Genomic DNA, 18,519 nt, shown 5'->3' on the forward strand with positions numbered 1-18,519 from the left:
CTGCATAGCTGTGTGCACGGTGCTGTGCAAACCAACTGCATTTTTGAAAGCAAAAATCCTGTTGCTCCTTTCTGCACAGTTACCTGTCTTGTTTATTTGTCCACACTTTTTTGTTCTGAAGTCCTTTTTATTGCTGCCATACTTGTCCTGAGATCATTGTAGGGACTAGGGAGCGTGTTATTGCAGTACCTTTTTTTTTTTCTTTATAATAATTCCAGCCACTTTCTGCCACGTTCATAGTGTTGTGTTATACCACAGGGCCAGAGTTAGGGTTCAGTGTCTCCCCCCAAAAAATGGAGATTCAAATTCTCACACAGTGTATATTCAGCTGTACTGCTAGTGCGTCGTATATCAGGCAGCCCCTTTCTGCCACGTTCATAGTGTTGTGTTATACCACAGGGCCAGAGTTAGGGTTCAGTGTCTCCCCCCAAAAAATGGAGATTCAAATTCTCACACAGTGTATATTCAGCTGTACTGCTAGTGCGTCGTATATCAGGCAGCCCCTTTCTGCCACGTTCATAGTGTTGTGTTATACCACAGGGCCAGAGTTAGGGTTCAGTGTCTCCCCCCAAAAAATGGAGATTCAAATTCTCACACAGTGTATATTCAGCTGTACTGCTAGTGTGTCGTATATCAAGCAGCCACTTTCTGCCACATTCATAGTGTTGTGTTATACCAGAGGGCCAGAGTTGGGGTTCTGTGTCTCCCCCCAAAAGCAAGTAATCTTTCAGGCAAGCTACGTGTCAGCAGGGGAAGGTGGGGCAAAAGAATGTGAAATCCATGATTGGTTAATTTAAATGAAGGTTAGCTAATCAACATTTTTGGTAGCCAGACGTGTCCTTTTTTCGGTCAGTATTGAACCAGCAGCACTGAACACTCTTTCTGAAATCACACTGACAGCAGGGCAATCGAGGTCCTGTAATCCATATTCTGGCAATTCAGGCCAGGTGTCTAGTTTAGATGCCCAGTAATCAAAGGGGAATGACCTGTGAGGGAGAACATCGATAAGGGCGGAAAAGTAGTTTGTAACCATACTGGACAAATGCTGTCTCCTGTCACTTTGAATCGATGCAGCTGTCCCTGTCGTGTCAGCGGTCATTGCGAAATCATTCCACAACCTTGTCATAAAACCCCTCTGTCCAACGCCACTTCGAATTTCTGCACCTCTAGCACCTCTGCCATGTTGCCCCCTGCAGCTCGTGTGAGAACCATCACCGCCACTGTGTGCTGGGAATGCCTGAACCAAACGGTCTACAAGAGTTGCTTGTTTGGTAGCCAATATTTGACCTAGGTTCTCATGTGGCATGATATTTTGCAGTTTTCCTTTATATCTTGTATCCGTGAGGCAGGCCAACCAGTTGTCGTCATCGGTCATCATTTTAACAATGCGGGGGTCCCTTTTTAGGATACGCAAGGCATACTCAGCCATGTGGGCCAATGTTCCAGGTGTCAATTAACTGTTTCTGCTGGGTTGAGGACCACTTTCTTGCAAATCAACATCACAAGTGTCCCGCAATAAACCTGTACCAGACCTTGCAATGCCACCAGTTTCTATTGCCACCTGAGAATCATCCTCCTCCCATACATATTCATCCCCATCATCCTCCTCCTCATCCTCTTCGTCCGCCAATTCGTCCTGGACAGTTCCCTGAGCAGACAATGGCTGACTGTCATCAAGGCTTCCCTCCTCCTCGGCTGCAGCTTGAACAGTGCTCTACCACTTGCAATACTACCTCTCTCAGCTCCACCCCTGTGTAGTCTGTGCGGTTAAAACCTTAAATGGCACTGCCAATACGAATTATTTGAAATGATAGATGATAGTTAAAATATACAGGGGCCCTGGCCTCCACTTAATACTTTGCGCCTACTACCACTGTCTTTATTATTTGGGCGTAATAACGGTGTCTGCCGCTGCTTCTTTTTTTTCCTTCACTGAACAAAGCTGAACTTCAACTGTTGTCCCGTTTCAAATATTAAACTGCATTTGGCCTACTTGTTGGGTTGGGGCCTACTAACGGTGTCTGCCGCTCCTTGGTGTTCTCCTGGTTTATTTTTCTTGCGCTTCAATCTTCAGGCTTTCGTTTAAATATTTTTTATATTAAACTGCATTTGGCCTACTTGTTGGGTTGGGCCTACTAACATTGTCTGTTGCCGCCTCTTGTTTTCCTCTACTAAACAAAGCTGAGCTTGAAGCTTCAGGCTTTCGGCCTGTAACAACAATATGAAACTACATTTGGCCTAGTTCTTGGTTTGGGCCTAGTAATGTTGTCTGCTGCTGCCTCTTGTTTTCCTCTACTACACAAAGCTGAGCTTCAATCTTCAGGCTTTCGGCCTATATTTAGAATATGAAACTGCATTTGGCCTACTTGTTTGGTTGGGCCTACTAACGGTGTCTGCCGCTGATTGTTGTTCTCCTCCACTGAGCAAACCAATGCCGCCTGTTTACTCCTGTTACCAATTTTTAACAGCTTTTAGCCTACTTTTTTTATTTTGGGCCTATATCTGAGAGATTCCTCCTCATTCCTGCCCATTGCCCAGCCACTGCTAGATGAGTCTGCTGGTACATTGACACAGACCACTACATTCCCCTTGTACTCTACACAGCCTGAATCTGACCCTGCTGAAACTCAGGTTCCCCTTCCCGCATACTATACCACCTTACATGGGGACAAAGAGGAAGGTGCAGATGAAAGTGCAGGTTCCTTCAACAGGTGGGGGGGCATACTCATTGGCGACGTCACTGGCACAGGGCCCCTCATAGCACGCAAAAGTGTCTCTGCCAGTGGGAGGCGCCCCCGCCGTCAATCACAACGCCGTACTTTGAGGGGCCCTGTGCCAGTGGCAATGCGAACGAATGTGCCCCCCCTGCTTGCTCAGGATCACAGAACTTGCAAAGTTGAAATACTTACCTCTCCCTGCTCCACCGCCGTGACGTAGTCCGCGTTTCCTGGGCCCAAGAAAAACTTGAGCCAGCCCTACTCCCCCCACAACTGTTGCCAAATGACCCCAACATTTTCAATGGCTAACTATTATTATAAGGTAAATTAAGATTGACAAGCTTAAGTAACAAGAATTGATGTTTTTGGCATTAAAATGGGCTCTGTTGGTGTTTTCCTGTCCTCCACTCACTGCCGACTTTGATTTTGTGTTTCGATCGGATCCCCGACTTTTCAAAATAATCGGCCGGTTTCGCGAAACCCGACTCGATCCTGAAAAAGTAAAAGTCGCTCAACCCTACTGTAGACCAAGTACAGGGTTTCGCTACTGGTTTTAAAAAGACTCGGCCAACAGATTTATTTTATGTCTAATCTGAGAACAGCATAATGTAGTGGCAGAGATGCAGATTTCCGCAATTTACTGTAGTGTTAATGAAATCCCTGTTTTATAAGCATGAGATTATCACTGAAGCACTAGTTGACAGCAGGTAGTCAAATCACACACCCCCACCACTGATTGACAACTTTCTGGCTATGCACAGTGTAGACAGATGCCAATCAGAGGTCTGGGCGAGGTTATACAGAGCTCAGCAGTCAGAAAACTGGTAGGTCTGCAGCAGATAAAGCTCTTGTTAATGAAAACTGGAGCCCAGTAGTGTCTTTTGCCCCTACATCATGCTGCTCTCAGAGGGGCTAGCAAATACCTGGTGACAGATTACTTTTAAGCAGAATAAAACTTTATGGAATCCATGTATAAGGAGAGAACCATTTGTTGGGTCATGGGGCACATAACCAGGCTCCTATAATTTTCTTCAATCAGAGACAAAAAGTGCCTAAACTATGTCCAAGTAAATTGTAGTGTTTATGTGACTTTATTAAATGGATATCCTTTAAATTGCAGGTACAGAATATTCCACATATTATAACCCACGTTCTGCCAACCACATGCCATACTTTACAGTCAGTAAATCTCGGCTTCATCCAGAAAAGCTCACAATGATTGCAGTCTTTACAGTTTTTCAATGTGGAATCTACTCTGCTCCTTTCATGTCAGGAAACAGACCCTTTGTATGGACATTGCCTTGAACAGTTGTTCTGAGAGTGCAAAGCTTTATGTAATGCGCACATCTGGCTTGGGGTTCTCCTTGTACCTGTCTCACTCTTAACCAAACACAGTCATTTATGAAATTGGAGATCAAACATGCATGTTTCAGTGTGAGTCCTGCCTCCTAGCCTACTCTACTGCCCATCAGTTCTCCAGAAGTAATCCTGATCTTTTCTCTACATGGAAGAAGGGAGAAACTGTCAGGACATGGGAGAAAGCTGCAGAGAGGAAATGGTTAAGAAGCTCAGTCCTTCCTCTGCCCCAAGGCAGAGTCTTTTGATGTATGTGCTTGAGGTTGGCAGTGGATCAGCTTGCTGTGTGTTTTATGTTTCTCTGTTCTGCCTCTTTTGTCTTCAGCAGGAGGTGGAGATTATCCATCCCACCCAGCCATGGTCTGTGGCAGGCTAGCACAGATGAAGTTAGGCTCTCAGACTGAAAGTTCACTGCTTGGAGGTGCTGTGGAGAAGTTTGGCTGCTGCAGTTCCCAAGTGTACTCTCCTCCTCATGATCTGGGATTTCTGCTCTCACAGGAAACATCTCAGACATCCATCAGCTGCTATACCTGGTAATGCCAAGTTTATTCTTTTTCTTATCTATTTACCCTTTCCCTATCTTTACACAGTGTTTATTCAATACTGTAAAGGTTAACATTGAGCAATAAGTCTTGTCTTCTTTCCTTATTTTGAGCATGATGTTGTCTGGAGTTTAATCTAAGGAAGTCATTATTATCAGATGATCTATCTTTAATTTCTTGTTAAGGAGAAATGAACTAATCTCATAATTGCTGTAATTAAGTAATCCCCGGTAAATAGTTGTGGTTCTGGGGTGTTGGCAAATAAAAGAGAAGGGAGGCAAAACTGTACATTCATTAAGCTACAACTGGGAACCAGTTACACTCTTTGTTTCTGGCTCATATGCAAGTTTTTTTAAAGAATTCTTATGAATGAACCTGGAGCCATCATCATCACCCTGTACCCTACGTGATAGCGCCACTATCTCACAATGTACACAATTTGTGTATGGGGGCATTTACTATTTACAGATCAGTTCCTTGAAATGTTCTTTAAAGTGGTTCCTGGGAAAAAGTATGAAAATGCAGGTAAAGGATTATACATGTAGTTGCCCTGTTGAAATAAATATTTCATTTGCTCAGAGCAAACCATTACCCCTAACATCTATAACATTGGGTAAAAAGCCACCAAGAAGTCCTAAATCTCCCTGTGCGGACTAGATAGCTTTGTAATTGCTTTGCACAGTTTGCATTTCTGTGTTGTTTTGGAACTTTTCTGGTTTCCTTTGTATATAAAACAAATACTAGTAGATCACGTTATAGCAATGGACATTATGATTGCTGTGGATATTCTTCATGGTTTATTATTATTATTATTATTATTATTATTCCTACTGCCTCAGTGACAGCTTGGATTTTTGGATTGCAAGCTTCTTTGACTTCCAATGTATGTTATGTTTGAGACGTGACCTGGTGTGTTGTCCATCAGCATAAAAGGCAGATGCAGCAGAGTTTACTTTGTCATGTGCAGCATCGCTAAATTATTCATTTGCTACAATTATTGATGATATTACAATTTGTTCTCTTACATAGGACTGCAGGCAAACCTATTATTTTAACTCATCTAAATCGAACTGTACTTAGGTCAGATTGTACATTTTTATATATGCTAATATTGCTTGTATTTTATGATTGAAAGGCATATGTTATATTATCATCAGTCTTGGCTGGAATGTTATTATTATTATTATTATTATTATTATTTATTATAGCGCCATTTATTCCATGGCGCTTTACATATGAGGAGGGGTATACCTAATAAAGTACAGTAATGGTAAACAACATAGGTCAGGACTCGTAGGAGAGAGAAATTTGCAATGATCCATTGACTGATCACCTTGTAGTATATTACAGGTTTCCTATAGTTTATCCTATATTGTGCTGTGATGAGTACTTTATAGTAGTAGATGGTGGAACCTGGAAATACAAGGAATGCTGTGTAGCATGAAAATACAGTATTGATTTAATAGTCACACATTAAGAGCTTTATGAACAGGGAAAATAGATTTCATGGAAGTACATACAATGTACAACAAAAATTATATTGTGGTACCGTATTAGCCAGAAAAATACTTTTGTGCCTAAAAAACACAAACGTATTCTAAGATTTTTTCTCTATTCATCAACCGGAAAAATATATTTGCACGTTTTCCGAGCACAGAGGCTCCTTACCTGCCTGAAGAAGGAGCCTCTGTACTCTAAAATATATTTTTTTCTGGTTTGACAATAAAGGTGTCACTCCTAAAATACGTCTGTCTTTCTTGGACATAAAAGTATTTACATGGCAGTAGATAGAGAGGGGAGAGAGTACCTGATTGTCCCACATGCCATTGGTGCAGACATGCTCATCCCATGGGGAGCCGCTTTCTCATACAGCTCTATTTTGGAGTAAGACATATAAATAGCCATGTGAATACGGTGGTTTTACCCCGAAATGAACGTGATTCCCAGAGTCACAATCCAAATATTTAGTTTGTGCTTTACAATGGAGTCTTCAGGAGAGGCCAAAGGAGAGCAATAAGATAGCCTTAACGTGCTCCCTGTGGGATTCTGGATACTGCTGCACCCTTGGTCTTTCCTGCGGTGGGATTGGTTTCGTTGTGACACACCACACAGGCTGTATATCAAAGTGTGTGATTTACAAGTGGGTTCTATCCGGAATATAAATATTTACATCCATCTAAATATCTTTCTTTATAAACAGGAGTTTGCTGCAACCGAAATATTGAAACGAACTGGTTGTATTATTATGGCTGCTATCGTTCATACATGCAATATGACACATGCAACAATCTGTTCAGAAAAAAATGGTTTTGGTTTTATTACTTACTATATAGGTAGTGAATAGAATATATGGCGATAATATATTACTGAAATGTTTACTCAGCGGAGCTCACAATCTCAGACATTTCACTGCACAGTGATTGACTGGAGTAATGGAAGCGCTGTTGACTTTCTAACATATTAGTATGAGCTTGTCATGAGGCCAGGAAAATATTCCTTGCATTTAATAAAGCGCAAAAATGCATATAGTGTTATTATAAACACTTATACATAGTATACATAGTAGGATGGCACGGTGGCTCAGTGGTTAGCATTGCCGCACTGGGGTTCCGGGTTCTATCTCACCAGGGACAATACCTGCAAGGAGTTTGTATGCTCTCCCCGTGTTTGCTTGGATTTCCTCTTGGTACTGCCTTTTCCTACAACACTACATGTACTGATAGGGAATCTAGATTGTGAGCCCCAATGCAGTGATGATTTCTGTATAGTGCTGTCAAAATGAATGTTGCTATAGAAGTAAGTAAAATACATAAAATATATATTCACTCACACAAGTGGAAAAACTTTGAGTAAGGACTCAAAAGCAATGGAATGATGGATATAATAGTCATCCTTACTGGGCTGACGCAGGTTGCAAACATTTTTGAGTGCTCCGAAATAACTTTGAATATATTGAGATTTGTGCTGGATCCGATAGTTTACTTGTCACCTTGGTTGAAAGTGTCAGATGTAGAAAAGTAAGAGCAACCAACAATACGAAGCAGAAGGTTAATGGTCCAATTTAGGACAATTATACAACAGAGCCGATTATTTAATCTCTTTATCTAATACTCAGTAAAATATTCTTTCAATGATTTATTATATCCATATAAATGGTGGGATCTATTTCACTAGAAATCTGCTTATACTGATTGTACCCATCAGTCATGTCCTTGGCTCCCAACACTTAACCTTAGGTAACGTTCAGCGTACTACCACAGTACCTTATACGACCCATCATTAGCTCTAAGTGCAGGCTCTTTGGGATGTAACCAGAGTTTTAGAATAGTATTTATTGTATATAAGTAACATCTTTTCCCAACAGCAGATACTTGACCTTGATATAATATGCTTGGTAATTCCCTATGTAGTATACAATATATTTCAGAACTGTTTGTGTGCTCCAGCATGACATAAGACAGGAATAATGAAGCTGACGGTTGACGGTTTTCGTCCTAGAAGCAATAATCAATCTGAATGAGAGAACTTTACAATTATTTCTACCCTAAATGCTTTCACCGAACAGTTCCAAGTGTTGATGTAAAACATGAAATGCTTGGATGATTGATCTAAACTAAAAGTTAGGTAGATATCGGGCTCAAGCCATTATCTACAAGACTAGTACAATGTCCAAATAATGAGCACAGAAAAGCTATCACAGCAATAAACTGTAAACGGATGTCCGAGAAATTATATGTGATTGGGGTTAATCCAGCCAAGTGGTTAGGGGCAGAAGTAGGGTTCAGCAGAGTACGTGCAGGGAGGTTGTTATATATCGCATTCTCATGTTATTATGATATAAGAGGGATGTCTCATCAAAACTTTTTTTCGTATGTCGTATTAGGGCATATAGGTGTCATCGAGGTGGAGGGGTGGTCCCCAATCTGGAACCACTTTCTGAGTTATAAATGAAAGCAGTGACCATAGAGCATCTGCTGCAGACATGGCCATTTTAATAAACAGTATTTAATATCACGCTTAATTCAGAAATCTTAATCTGAAAAGGAATTGTCAAGATATAAAAAGTATTTAATGCAAATATAATACTTTCAAAACTTTGTAAAACTATCACTAGTCTGCAACTCACTATAAGGCCCCATACATTAGCATAAAGAGTCTCTATTAAGTCCATATTAAGGAGATGGGGCCTCCATGTCATGTTCCTCTCTGGAAGCACAGATATATAATATGTCATGCTAATATACATTTTTTTTTCAAAGTTTCTTAATCAATCCATGCGGAAAACCTTCCACGTGCATCCGTGTAAAATTGGAAGCACATGGGGGTACAATAGAGGGTTACACCTAAATATAAACATGCAGCAAGATCATATGGACAGAAGCTTTACCGAGAGGAGCTGAATTTACATGAGAGGTATATGTGGGCGTATTATCTATTCAGATTAATTTTTATTATTATAAGTGGATAGGCAAACAAGACCTGGTCCAAGTGGCAACAGTGGTCATCAGACCTTACCCAGATGGACTTTTTCTTTTTGGAAGGTATCAAAGATTAGGTACTGTATATTCAATAAAACTATGCACAGTCGATAACAAAAGTATTAAAGTGTTGTTTATACTTTATACCTTTTTCTACACCTCTCTGTATACACGTATTAACCCACGTTTTATCCGCTTAGGCAGCATACAGTATGTACATAGTTCTACACATTCCATGTCGGACTGGGGTGCTAAGGACCCATCATTAACATTGACTCTGGTGGGTACTGTTCAGCTACGAGCAACTATTACGTCATCCAGTGTCCAAGTCCCATGCACCATTGATATATTCTGTGCTTGCTCGGTTGAGGCTCCCACTAGACCCAAAACAGTAGAATATCCAAGAATTCTGAGGCACCAGAGGAGAATCAAAACATTGCCTTGTATTCCTATCATTGTGATTTTTTTAATACTATGAAATAAAGATCTAACTTTTTAAGGATTATTCTCTGGTGCCTCGGGATTTTTGGATATTCTACAATCAAATATTAAATTATCACTATTCTCAAATTTACCTATTCTTCTATACCCTGGAAAGTTTGCTAAATGAATGATGAGATGCTGCTTTTGTCTCTACATAGTGAATCAAGTCTACAGTGCCAATTACTGTTTATATAAGGGGGATAGGACTTGCTTCTGCATACATGCCCACCGGGGAACTCACTGGTTCCTTAGTGGCCAAATCCGAGCCTGGACACATCCAACACCCATGTTGGCAGTTGTTAAAAATTCCAGGAAAGTCTGTAAAAATAGGTAAATAGGTTATATTTTTTCACTCCGTAAAATAAAATTACATCTGTAATTTTAATTTATTTTTTTAGCTGGAGGAGCTTGTACAAAGAATGGTGATTGTAAAATTTTACTTGTAGAGTGAGAAATAAATTCTACTTCTACTTGTTTTTCTATCAATATTATGGGCTGTAGACATGTATCACTTGTGATCTTTATGATTCATTACGGTTTTTCAGCACGTAAAAATGTTGGCCATCTGTGATTTCTTGATCAGTTGCCCAGGAAAAAAAAAGGCTGGCAACCCTGATGTGTGGATTAGCATGTACAAACACAACAAGAATTGCATGAATGGAAGGGTGGAAGCCTTCCTAATTTGAATAGGCGGCAAATTATTTTGGCCTGTACTTTACTTGTAACCCTGTATAAAACATGTCTGTGTTTTCTGTTCCAGGTAAGCAGTTAGCGGTTCCCTAGAAGTGGTTTCCTCTGGGATTGTGGACAATAAAGAGACATGGCTTCTGTTATCCTGAGAGTTATTGTGCTGCTGGCATTGGCTGGACTTGCTATCAGCAAAAATGCTGGGGATTACTTCCACAATCGGACTGACACCACTGCTGACTTCACAATAAACAGGACCTTTTCTCAGCGATCAATGAGACCAAACAGTACTGTTATCTGGTGTCCTCAGAGGACTAAAATCAGCCATGTCTTCAAGTACATAAACACCACATTATCTTGTGCTATTTTCATCATTGGGATGGTTGGGAACGCAACTCTTCTCAGAATAATCTACCAGAACAAGTGCATGAGGAATGGACCAAATGCTCTGATAGCGAGCCTGGCGCTTGGAGACCTTATCTACATTGTCATTGACATTCCTATTGTTGTGTTTAAGGTAAGCGACATATTTTTGATCTCTTCTCAGCCATGGTTGTCAGTGGGTTCCTCCTAGTTTGTTACAATATAATAAACAGAAATGTCAAATTTGTTAAGGGTGCATTTACCCTGACCATTTATCAGGAATGAGCTTCCTAATTATCAGCCTGTCTAAATGGTCTGCCAATCACCTGATAAATGAGCAAAATTCTCATTCATGAGGGAAATTAGTTTTAAACTTGCTTAAAAATCATCATTCTTGGCAGCACATCGTCCTGTGTCAATATTATAGGTTATGCCGAGAACCATGATATTCTGTGCACACAGAACAATTATTCACATGGAAGTGTGGTCAGCCTGGTTAAAAAGGATATTATATGGCCATTCTTCAGATTTATGGATCCTATCAGTTGTCACTTAATGGCCAAGGGTCGGGCAGTGGGGATGCTCCTTAGCTAGCTGACCTTTGATTCTTAAAAATGATAACCTAGCAGGATCCCTCTGAGATCTGCTCTTGTTCTGTCACACAAAGATTGTTCTCATAGTTTGTATTTCCAGTGATAAATTCTATGTCTTGTTAGAAAACTTATTTTTCTCTGGACGTCATCTTTGTGATCAACTGATCACTTCAGGATTACCTAAACCCCACAGTTGTTATTGTCATGGAGCCTATGGCCAGACATACTGTGTGGCATTGCACAACAGTCTCTTAGGTAAATCTCTATTTAATGTAAAGAGCAGTCCCCATTTTATATGATATCCACAGGGCATATGAGCAGAGGTTATCTTCATAAGTCAACCTGTTTATTTTATTTATTCTGTTTTTATTATTTGAATGTGAGCCCTCAAAACAGCTGACAGCACTGTTTAGAGAGAGGACAGAAAAACTTATATAAGCATACCTTGGGTGAAGGTTATGAAAGGCTACATAAAAAAGAAGTCCAACAACATGATCGCAAGTGCCCAGAGACTGGCCCTTCCACATCCTTGCCAACGGTTTTCTATACTAAACATTTTACAGCCTCTCACCTCTGCTCTGAGTGACGGCTCTAGCAGTTTCCTGATTGAGCAATAGAGCCAGCACTGCATTGCGTTCAGTGCAAAAGGTCCTGGGTACTACACATGAGGGGTCCAGCATCTGGGCACTAGACATGAGGGGGACCTCCTTGGCGGTACACAAAAGGGGGCCAACTTCTGGGCACTACACATAATGAGGCCACCTCTTGAGCACCACCTCTTTGGAATTGCACATAAGAGACCACACTCATGGGCCCTACACATGAGGGGGTCGCCTTCTGGGCACTACACATGAGAGAACCATCGCTCAGGCACTACACATAAGGAGGCCACCTCCTGGACACTACACATATGGGGACCACCTCCTGGGCACTATGCATGAAGGGCCCAGCATCTGGGCAGTACACATGAGGAGGCCATCATCTGTGCACTACACATGAATGGATCACCTCTTTGGCACTATATATAAGGAGGCCACCTCCTGGGCACTACAAATAAGGGGGCCATCTTCTGGGCACTGCACATATAAGTGGGCCACCTACTGAGTCCTACATATAAAGGGGCCATCATCTGGGCACTAATCATAAAGGGGTCAACTCTTTGGCACTACACATAAGTGAACCACCTCCTGGGAACTACACAGGAGGGGGCCACCTTCTGATCACTACACATAAAGAGACCCCCTCCGGTGCACTATATATAATGAGTCCACCTCCTGGGCACTGCACATAAAGGTGCCACTTCCTGAGCACTACACATGAAGGGGTCACCTCCTTGGCACTCGTGATCGCAGCATACGAGTAACATCCCCCTTATATTTATTCTACTTTCCCTACACCTTCAATAAAGATTTCATCTGTCTTGAGGGATCACAGTTTTTTACTAACTCCCTTTAAATAAAGTTGTTCATATAAAGCATATTTTGTCACAGTATAGTCGTCCTGTGGAGCTTATAATCACATGTCTTATCCATAACCAAGCAAATGCTGAGTTATAAATCAAATTAATCTGTTTTTCACTTTTGAATAAAGAGAAAACTGAATAAACCTTTGGATGGTCTTTAAGACTCCTCTTCTGAAAAATGTCTTATACCAGCAATACAAATAGCTTCCACCAGCAATAAAGTAAAATACCAATAATTCAGTAATAAATTCATTGCTTTATCTCCTACACTTCCATAGACTATCACTGCAGATGTGCTGGTGTTATATGTTTAATACGTTGCGTCGTAGAGTTTTAAGCTCATAGCAGAACACTTTTTTATCTGTTTTTCTCTACTTTTACTGTTGATAAACACCATCTATGTCACGAATTGCAAATACTGGTAAAAATATAATCTGCTACTATGACTGTTGAAAGGAAGTGATATCTGTGGATCTCATAGAAATAGGTGTGGGATATATGTTTTGTCTCACCTCACAAAGTGAAGAGATCCCTAAGATTGAAGATTGACCTGTTGAAATGATATTTTGCATAGGAATGGAGTCTTTTGAAACTTATCTTTTGGAGCTATAATCACAGGATGATGGTGGCTTCCATTGCTTACTATAGAAACTGCTATTCCTTCATAACACCTAAATGAGTTTAAAGTGGCTCACAACTTATAGATAAATGGCCTAATAACTTCAACTGCAGGAAAATGAAAGAAGTAGTAATGTTGAGTACGTCATTCATTTTCTTTGCAGAGTCCCATCTCTTTTTCTGCAATCAGAATGTTTATAGTAATCACAATTTTGGCCATAGTAGTATCAGTTCGCATCTGAGTAAATGACAAAACATCATGTCAGTATAAGAGGTCCCAGAGGTCACATCTGTATTAGGTTAACATTCACCCAACATATGGAGATCATTTTCACAGGGCATCAGCTGCAATGTCAGACTCATATTTATTACAGCTCCTCATGTTCAGCTATGTTCTTTTTTCTTTTTTTTTTAGCTCCATGCACATAATATTTATGATGATTTGTAATATCTCAACCACGGTGCTGCCAATATCCAATTCTTTGCTTATCATAGTGATTTCACATCTTCATATGTTTATAAAAGTTATTAAAAGGAAAGCTTTGTTTATTAAACAGTTTGATTTTCTATCATCCAGATCTATTCTGATACAATCCAGTGATCACACAGAGCTGGTGTTTATCACAATCAAGAACAAGAGAAAAATCAAAATGTACTTTATTAGACCATTGGGATGTTTTCATGAGATATTTGTTGCGTGAGTGGATTATGAGGAAATTAAAGACAAAAGAATTAGAAGTTGGTATACATGCAAAGTGTAAGTGCATGTTTATACTGGCCACTAAACAGACATAACCTGAGATAAAAGCAAAATGAGCACATACCCTGCAAATTTGTAAATAAATAGCAATACTGCATGTAAATAACAAGGTACTTAGTTAAAATTGTTTTGATCAAAAAAATTGTAAACCATCCCCCACATCAAGGTGACCCCTAATCAGGATGGTTCTAACGTCTAGTATTAAAACCTTGCCATGTGTCAAGTGTTAGGACCATCCCGATTAAGGGTCACCTTGTTGTGGTGGGATGGCTTATACTTTTTTTGATCAAAACAATGTTACCCAAAGTTATTTAAGTGCACTATTGCTATTTATTTACTTATTTGCAGGGTATTTACTCATTTGCTTTTATCTCAGGTTTTTTCTCATTATGAGGAAATTGACTAAAGTTTCCTGAAAGTGAGCACATCGCGTTTTTAAAGGAAACCTGTCATGTCCTCAAACGCTGCTAACCTGCAGATACGCATTGAAAGCGTGACTATCGGCAGGAAGTGAAGTTTGGAAATTAACTCAGTCTTAGAGGCACACCCGATATGGTTTCAGTCGCCATTCAGTACATAGGGAGCAACAGCTGTGAGAACGCACATTGACTGAAAGCTATCTCTGCAATGTATTAGTGCAGAGCCAGCTATCAGTCAGTACTGGGGCAAGCTTAAAGCCGCTGCTCACTAGGTACTGAGTGGTGACTGAAGCCGCGCCGGCTCTGCCTCTAAGACTGAAAGCCAGGGGCTGCTGGGAAGAATGAAATTAATTTCTCTCTGGTAGCCACACTTTTGAATGCTATTAACCTGAGGATTAATCCCATATCTGTATGCTGGTAGTGTTTTTTAGGTTCCTTCTAAAGTTGTTTATTTAATTAGTTCATTTCCAAGGAAGCACATTATCAACTAAATCATGAGATGGCTCCGAGATAGCTTACACAAGTCTATAAGTTATCTGATTTTCTTTCTAGTTCTAGGAAATAAAAGCAAACAGCAAAAAAAAATTGGAATATTTGAATGGGTCCTGTAACTGAGCATTTTATTTCCATATTTTTGCTCAAGTGGATCAGAAAACAAAAATGTGAAAGAAAATGTGAACAGGGCATTAGGAACGACTGGACCTGTACATTTAATCTGATCGGTATGAAATTAAAATTAATGGTGCAAATTTAAATAAATAATGCAATGTTTCTAAAAAAAATAAGGCATAAAGTTGAATGTTTAAATCATAACTCATTATTCTATTTAAGATAAAAGGTGATCTTGGATTGAACCTATGCACTGCTTGTCGTGGCTGAGAATTCCTAGAAAGATCTGTGCTATGCAGTAAGAATTTCACATCGTTACTTTGTAGCTGCAGGAATTGTTTTCATTAATTTCTAACTCTAGTCATTGTAGTCATTGACAGAAGGATCATTTGACTGAGGAAGTTCTCTTGAACTTTCTACAAGTGGCAGGTCAAATATCATTACTAGCAAGCTTGGAGATCACATTCTATTAAGCCTTGTTGTAACATACAATGCAAGACCTGTTACAGTCCTCTGCCCAGTCTGCAGTCTATGCCTTATCCGATTTTCATTCTGGTTTTAGGAATTAAAAGCAAATATCACTTAAGCTTGATAAGCGTGGAACTAATTTTGGCTAATTATAAATTGATTAAATGTAAATTTGTGACACATACTGTTTATCATACAAATCAATGCTTTTAACCAATATGTCAAATTCTAGCAAACAATTTTTTTACCGGAGGCCGATTTTAAACAATATTTTTAGCACTTATAGATTTACATAAGTTATTTTAATACTTAGGTGAAAATGGGAGCCTGTTTGTGGTCAACATGGGACCTGTGGAGATGGCTGCTGGATCCCAAATGTGTCTTTTATGACGTCAATTTTTCTAAAACCTACTAATAAGTACAGTACAGACCAAAAGTTTGGACACACCTTCTCATTTAAAGATTTTTCTGTATTTTCATGACTATGAAAATTGTACGTTCACACTGAAGGCATCAAAACTATGAATTAACACATGTGGACTTATATACTTAAAAAAAAAGTGTGAAACAACTGAAATTATGTCTTATATTCTAGGTTCTTCAAAGTAGCCACTTTTTGCTTTGATGACTGCTTTGCACACTCTTGGCATTCTCTTGATGCACTTCAAGAGGTAGTCACCAGGAATGGTTTTCACTTCACAGGTGTGCCCTGTCAGGTTTAATAAGTGGGATTTCTTGCTTTATAAATGGGGTTGGGACCATCAGTTGTGTTGTGCAGAAGTCTGGTGATACACAGCTGATAGTCCTACTGAATAGACTGTTAGAATTTGTATTATGGCAAGAAAAAAGCAACTAAGTAAAGAAAAACGAGTTAATGCATTTTATGTGACAAGCTTATCGGGTAAAGTTAGGCTTTCATGGTCTGTGAGCAGATGTAAGTCAATAAGTAAGACTTGTGGTCCATTTAGATGAGCCAATAATCAGTTAATGTGCATTCATACTTGTGCTCGTTACTAACTATCAGCGTATTTTAACAGGCTGATGATCACCCAGTGAATGAGCGAAGAGCTTGTATATGGTGTGCAATGATTTTAGAGACGACATAAAATCATCATCGGCAGCACATTGTCCCATACAAATATGTGATGTACTGGGGATAAAATGATTTCTATGCCTACAGAAAGATCATATCTGTAATTGTTCTGTGCTCAGAAAATGTTTCCGTTGGCATATCTAAGCTTAGGCTCGGACTGGCCCATAGGGTAACAGGGGATTCCCCCGGTGGGCCCCTGTGCAGATCTGGGCCCCCAATCCCACTGTATGAAAAGTACTTGGCATAATTCAATTGATTCTTTATAGAAAAGGCAAAATCTCATCATTCATTAATCAAACTACCCAGTTTATTATTTTATAATGATATAGGTAAATTTGTGAACGAGGGTAGTGTAATATTTCTATGCAAGTGGGCCCCCAAAGTCAGTGTTACTGGTGGGCCCTTGGCACCCCAGTCCGACACTGTCTAAACATGCTATTAAATGACTGACAGTCAGCTTCTTGTATATTGTTAATTGACAGTCATTTAGCAGCCTGAATTTTCCTGTCTAAAGGGATCATTAGGCTACGAATTATCGAGACTGGCATTATCTATGCTAGCATTTATGAAGAGTCTGCTCGTGTAAGATCCACTAAATTCATTAAGAGACAGGGACTTGACGCCTATTTCAGCCGGAACACATCAGCATGAGAAATGAAAATGGGACAAAAAGATATCTTTGGTTTTATAGTCTGGTTTGGAAACAATTTGAACTATTATCAGAAATTACTGTAAGGTGACAGAAATTGTCCATAAATGCACAGACTATATTAAAATTTAGCTTTTATTTGATTTGACTACCTAACGTGCAACATCAGTCTAATATTTTCAAAAGGGATTTTAAAAATTGGACATGTCTTTGATAAGGGTTTTCTTTTTTATACTAGTCACATTTATTTTTTGGGTAACTTTATAGATGACATTTTTATTCTTTATCCCTTTATTCTTTAAGAAGGGAATACAAAATAGTTTTTGGATTTTTCACTGTTTTTCACCCATGAGGTGAAGGTAGGAATATACTAATAAATAAATCAGCATCACACGCCACACCCAGTGTCATTGAGTGCATAGGTACCTATGTATGGTGTGCAATTGATGCAGTATAGTATAGATCTTGAGAAAATTTGGTCCCATTTTTGAGGCAAACAAGAAATGGAGAGGAAACATCTGAGAGATGTGTTGACCCGTAGCCATCTGGTAATGTTAAAAGCAAAAGCTGATGACAACTGGTTCAAAAGTCTACACAGAGGCTTGTTTCCATGTGAAAACTGTATGTTCTGCAAATACACAGACCTCGGCAAAAACATATATATTTTTATCCTAAGGGCAATTTGCTCTAGTTGCATTTGAAATGTACTCCATATGACTCGAGTTAATTTCTCTCAAAATTTATACCACTTTTGTGGCAGAAATTATAATGATTTTTTTTCGCCTGGCTTAGCCACACCCCATCCTAAGTACCGGTCATTTTTCTAAAAATGGCAAAACTGATCTAAAAACTCCAAAAGGCACATCATTTAAGTGTTTAACAGTTTATCGGTTTTATTCCAGATTTCTGGTGTAAGCTATTATATGAATCAGCCCATATATTTGCATACTTTTTATTTATTAGGTTTGGCATGTGCAACAGAAAAACTGCTAACACACTCAGCTGAAGTCATTTTGGCCTCCATTTGGATGGTATGCATTTGCATAATTTTTCTTTAATTTTATAGGCACTGTTATTCAGTGACCCACCATTTTTTTTACATTGGGGCTGATTATTGACTTTTGTCTCTGTACGACTATACAATGGCATCCATTGGAGGCTCCTTTTAAATTGTATGTCAAGGAATACTTTTAATGTAATCAGACAAGGCTCATCTGTGATT

General features: G+C 39.5%; 1 protein-coding gene across 1 annotated transcript in view; it reads left to right on the forward strand.

The window, feature by feature from the left end:
* The first annotated feature begins 4,409 nt into the window (after positions 1-4,409).
* Positions 4,410-18,519, forward strand: part of EDNRA (endothelin receptor type A) — a 67,658-nt gene continuing 53,548 nt past the window's right edge. Inside the window, exons 1-2 of the mRNA XM_077279298.1 lie at positions 4,410-4,606; positions 10,337-10,780. Coding sequence (XP_077135413.1) covers positions 10,397-10,780 — 384 coding nt within the window. The 5' untranslated portion in view covers positions 4,410-4,606; positions 10,337-10,396. The remainder of the gene's footprint in view (positions 4,607-10,336; positions 10,781-18,519) is intronic.

The sequence above is a fragment of the Ranitomeya variabilis genome, chromosome 1 (genome assembly GCF_051348905.1).
Source record: "Ranitomeya variabilis isolate aRanVar5 chromosome 1, aRanVar5.hap1, whole genome shotgun sequence".
Taxonomy (NCBI): Eukaryota; Metazoa; Chordata; class Amphibia; order Anura; family Dendrobatidae; genus Ranitomeya; species Ranitomeya variabilis.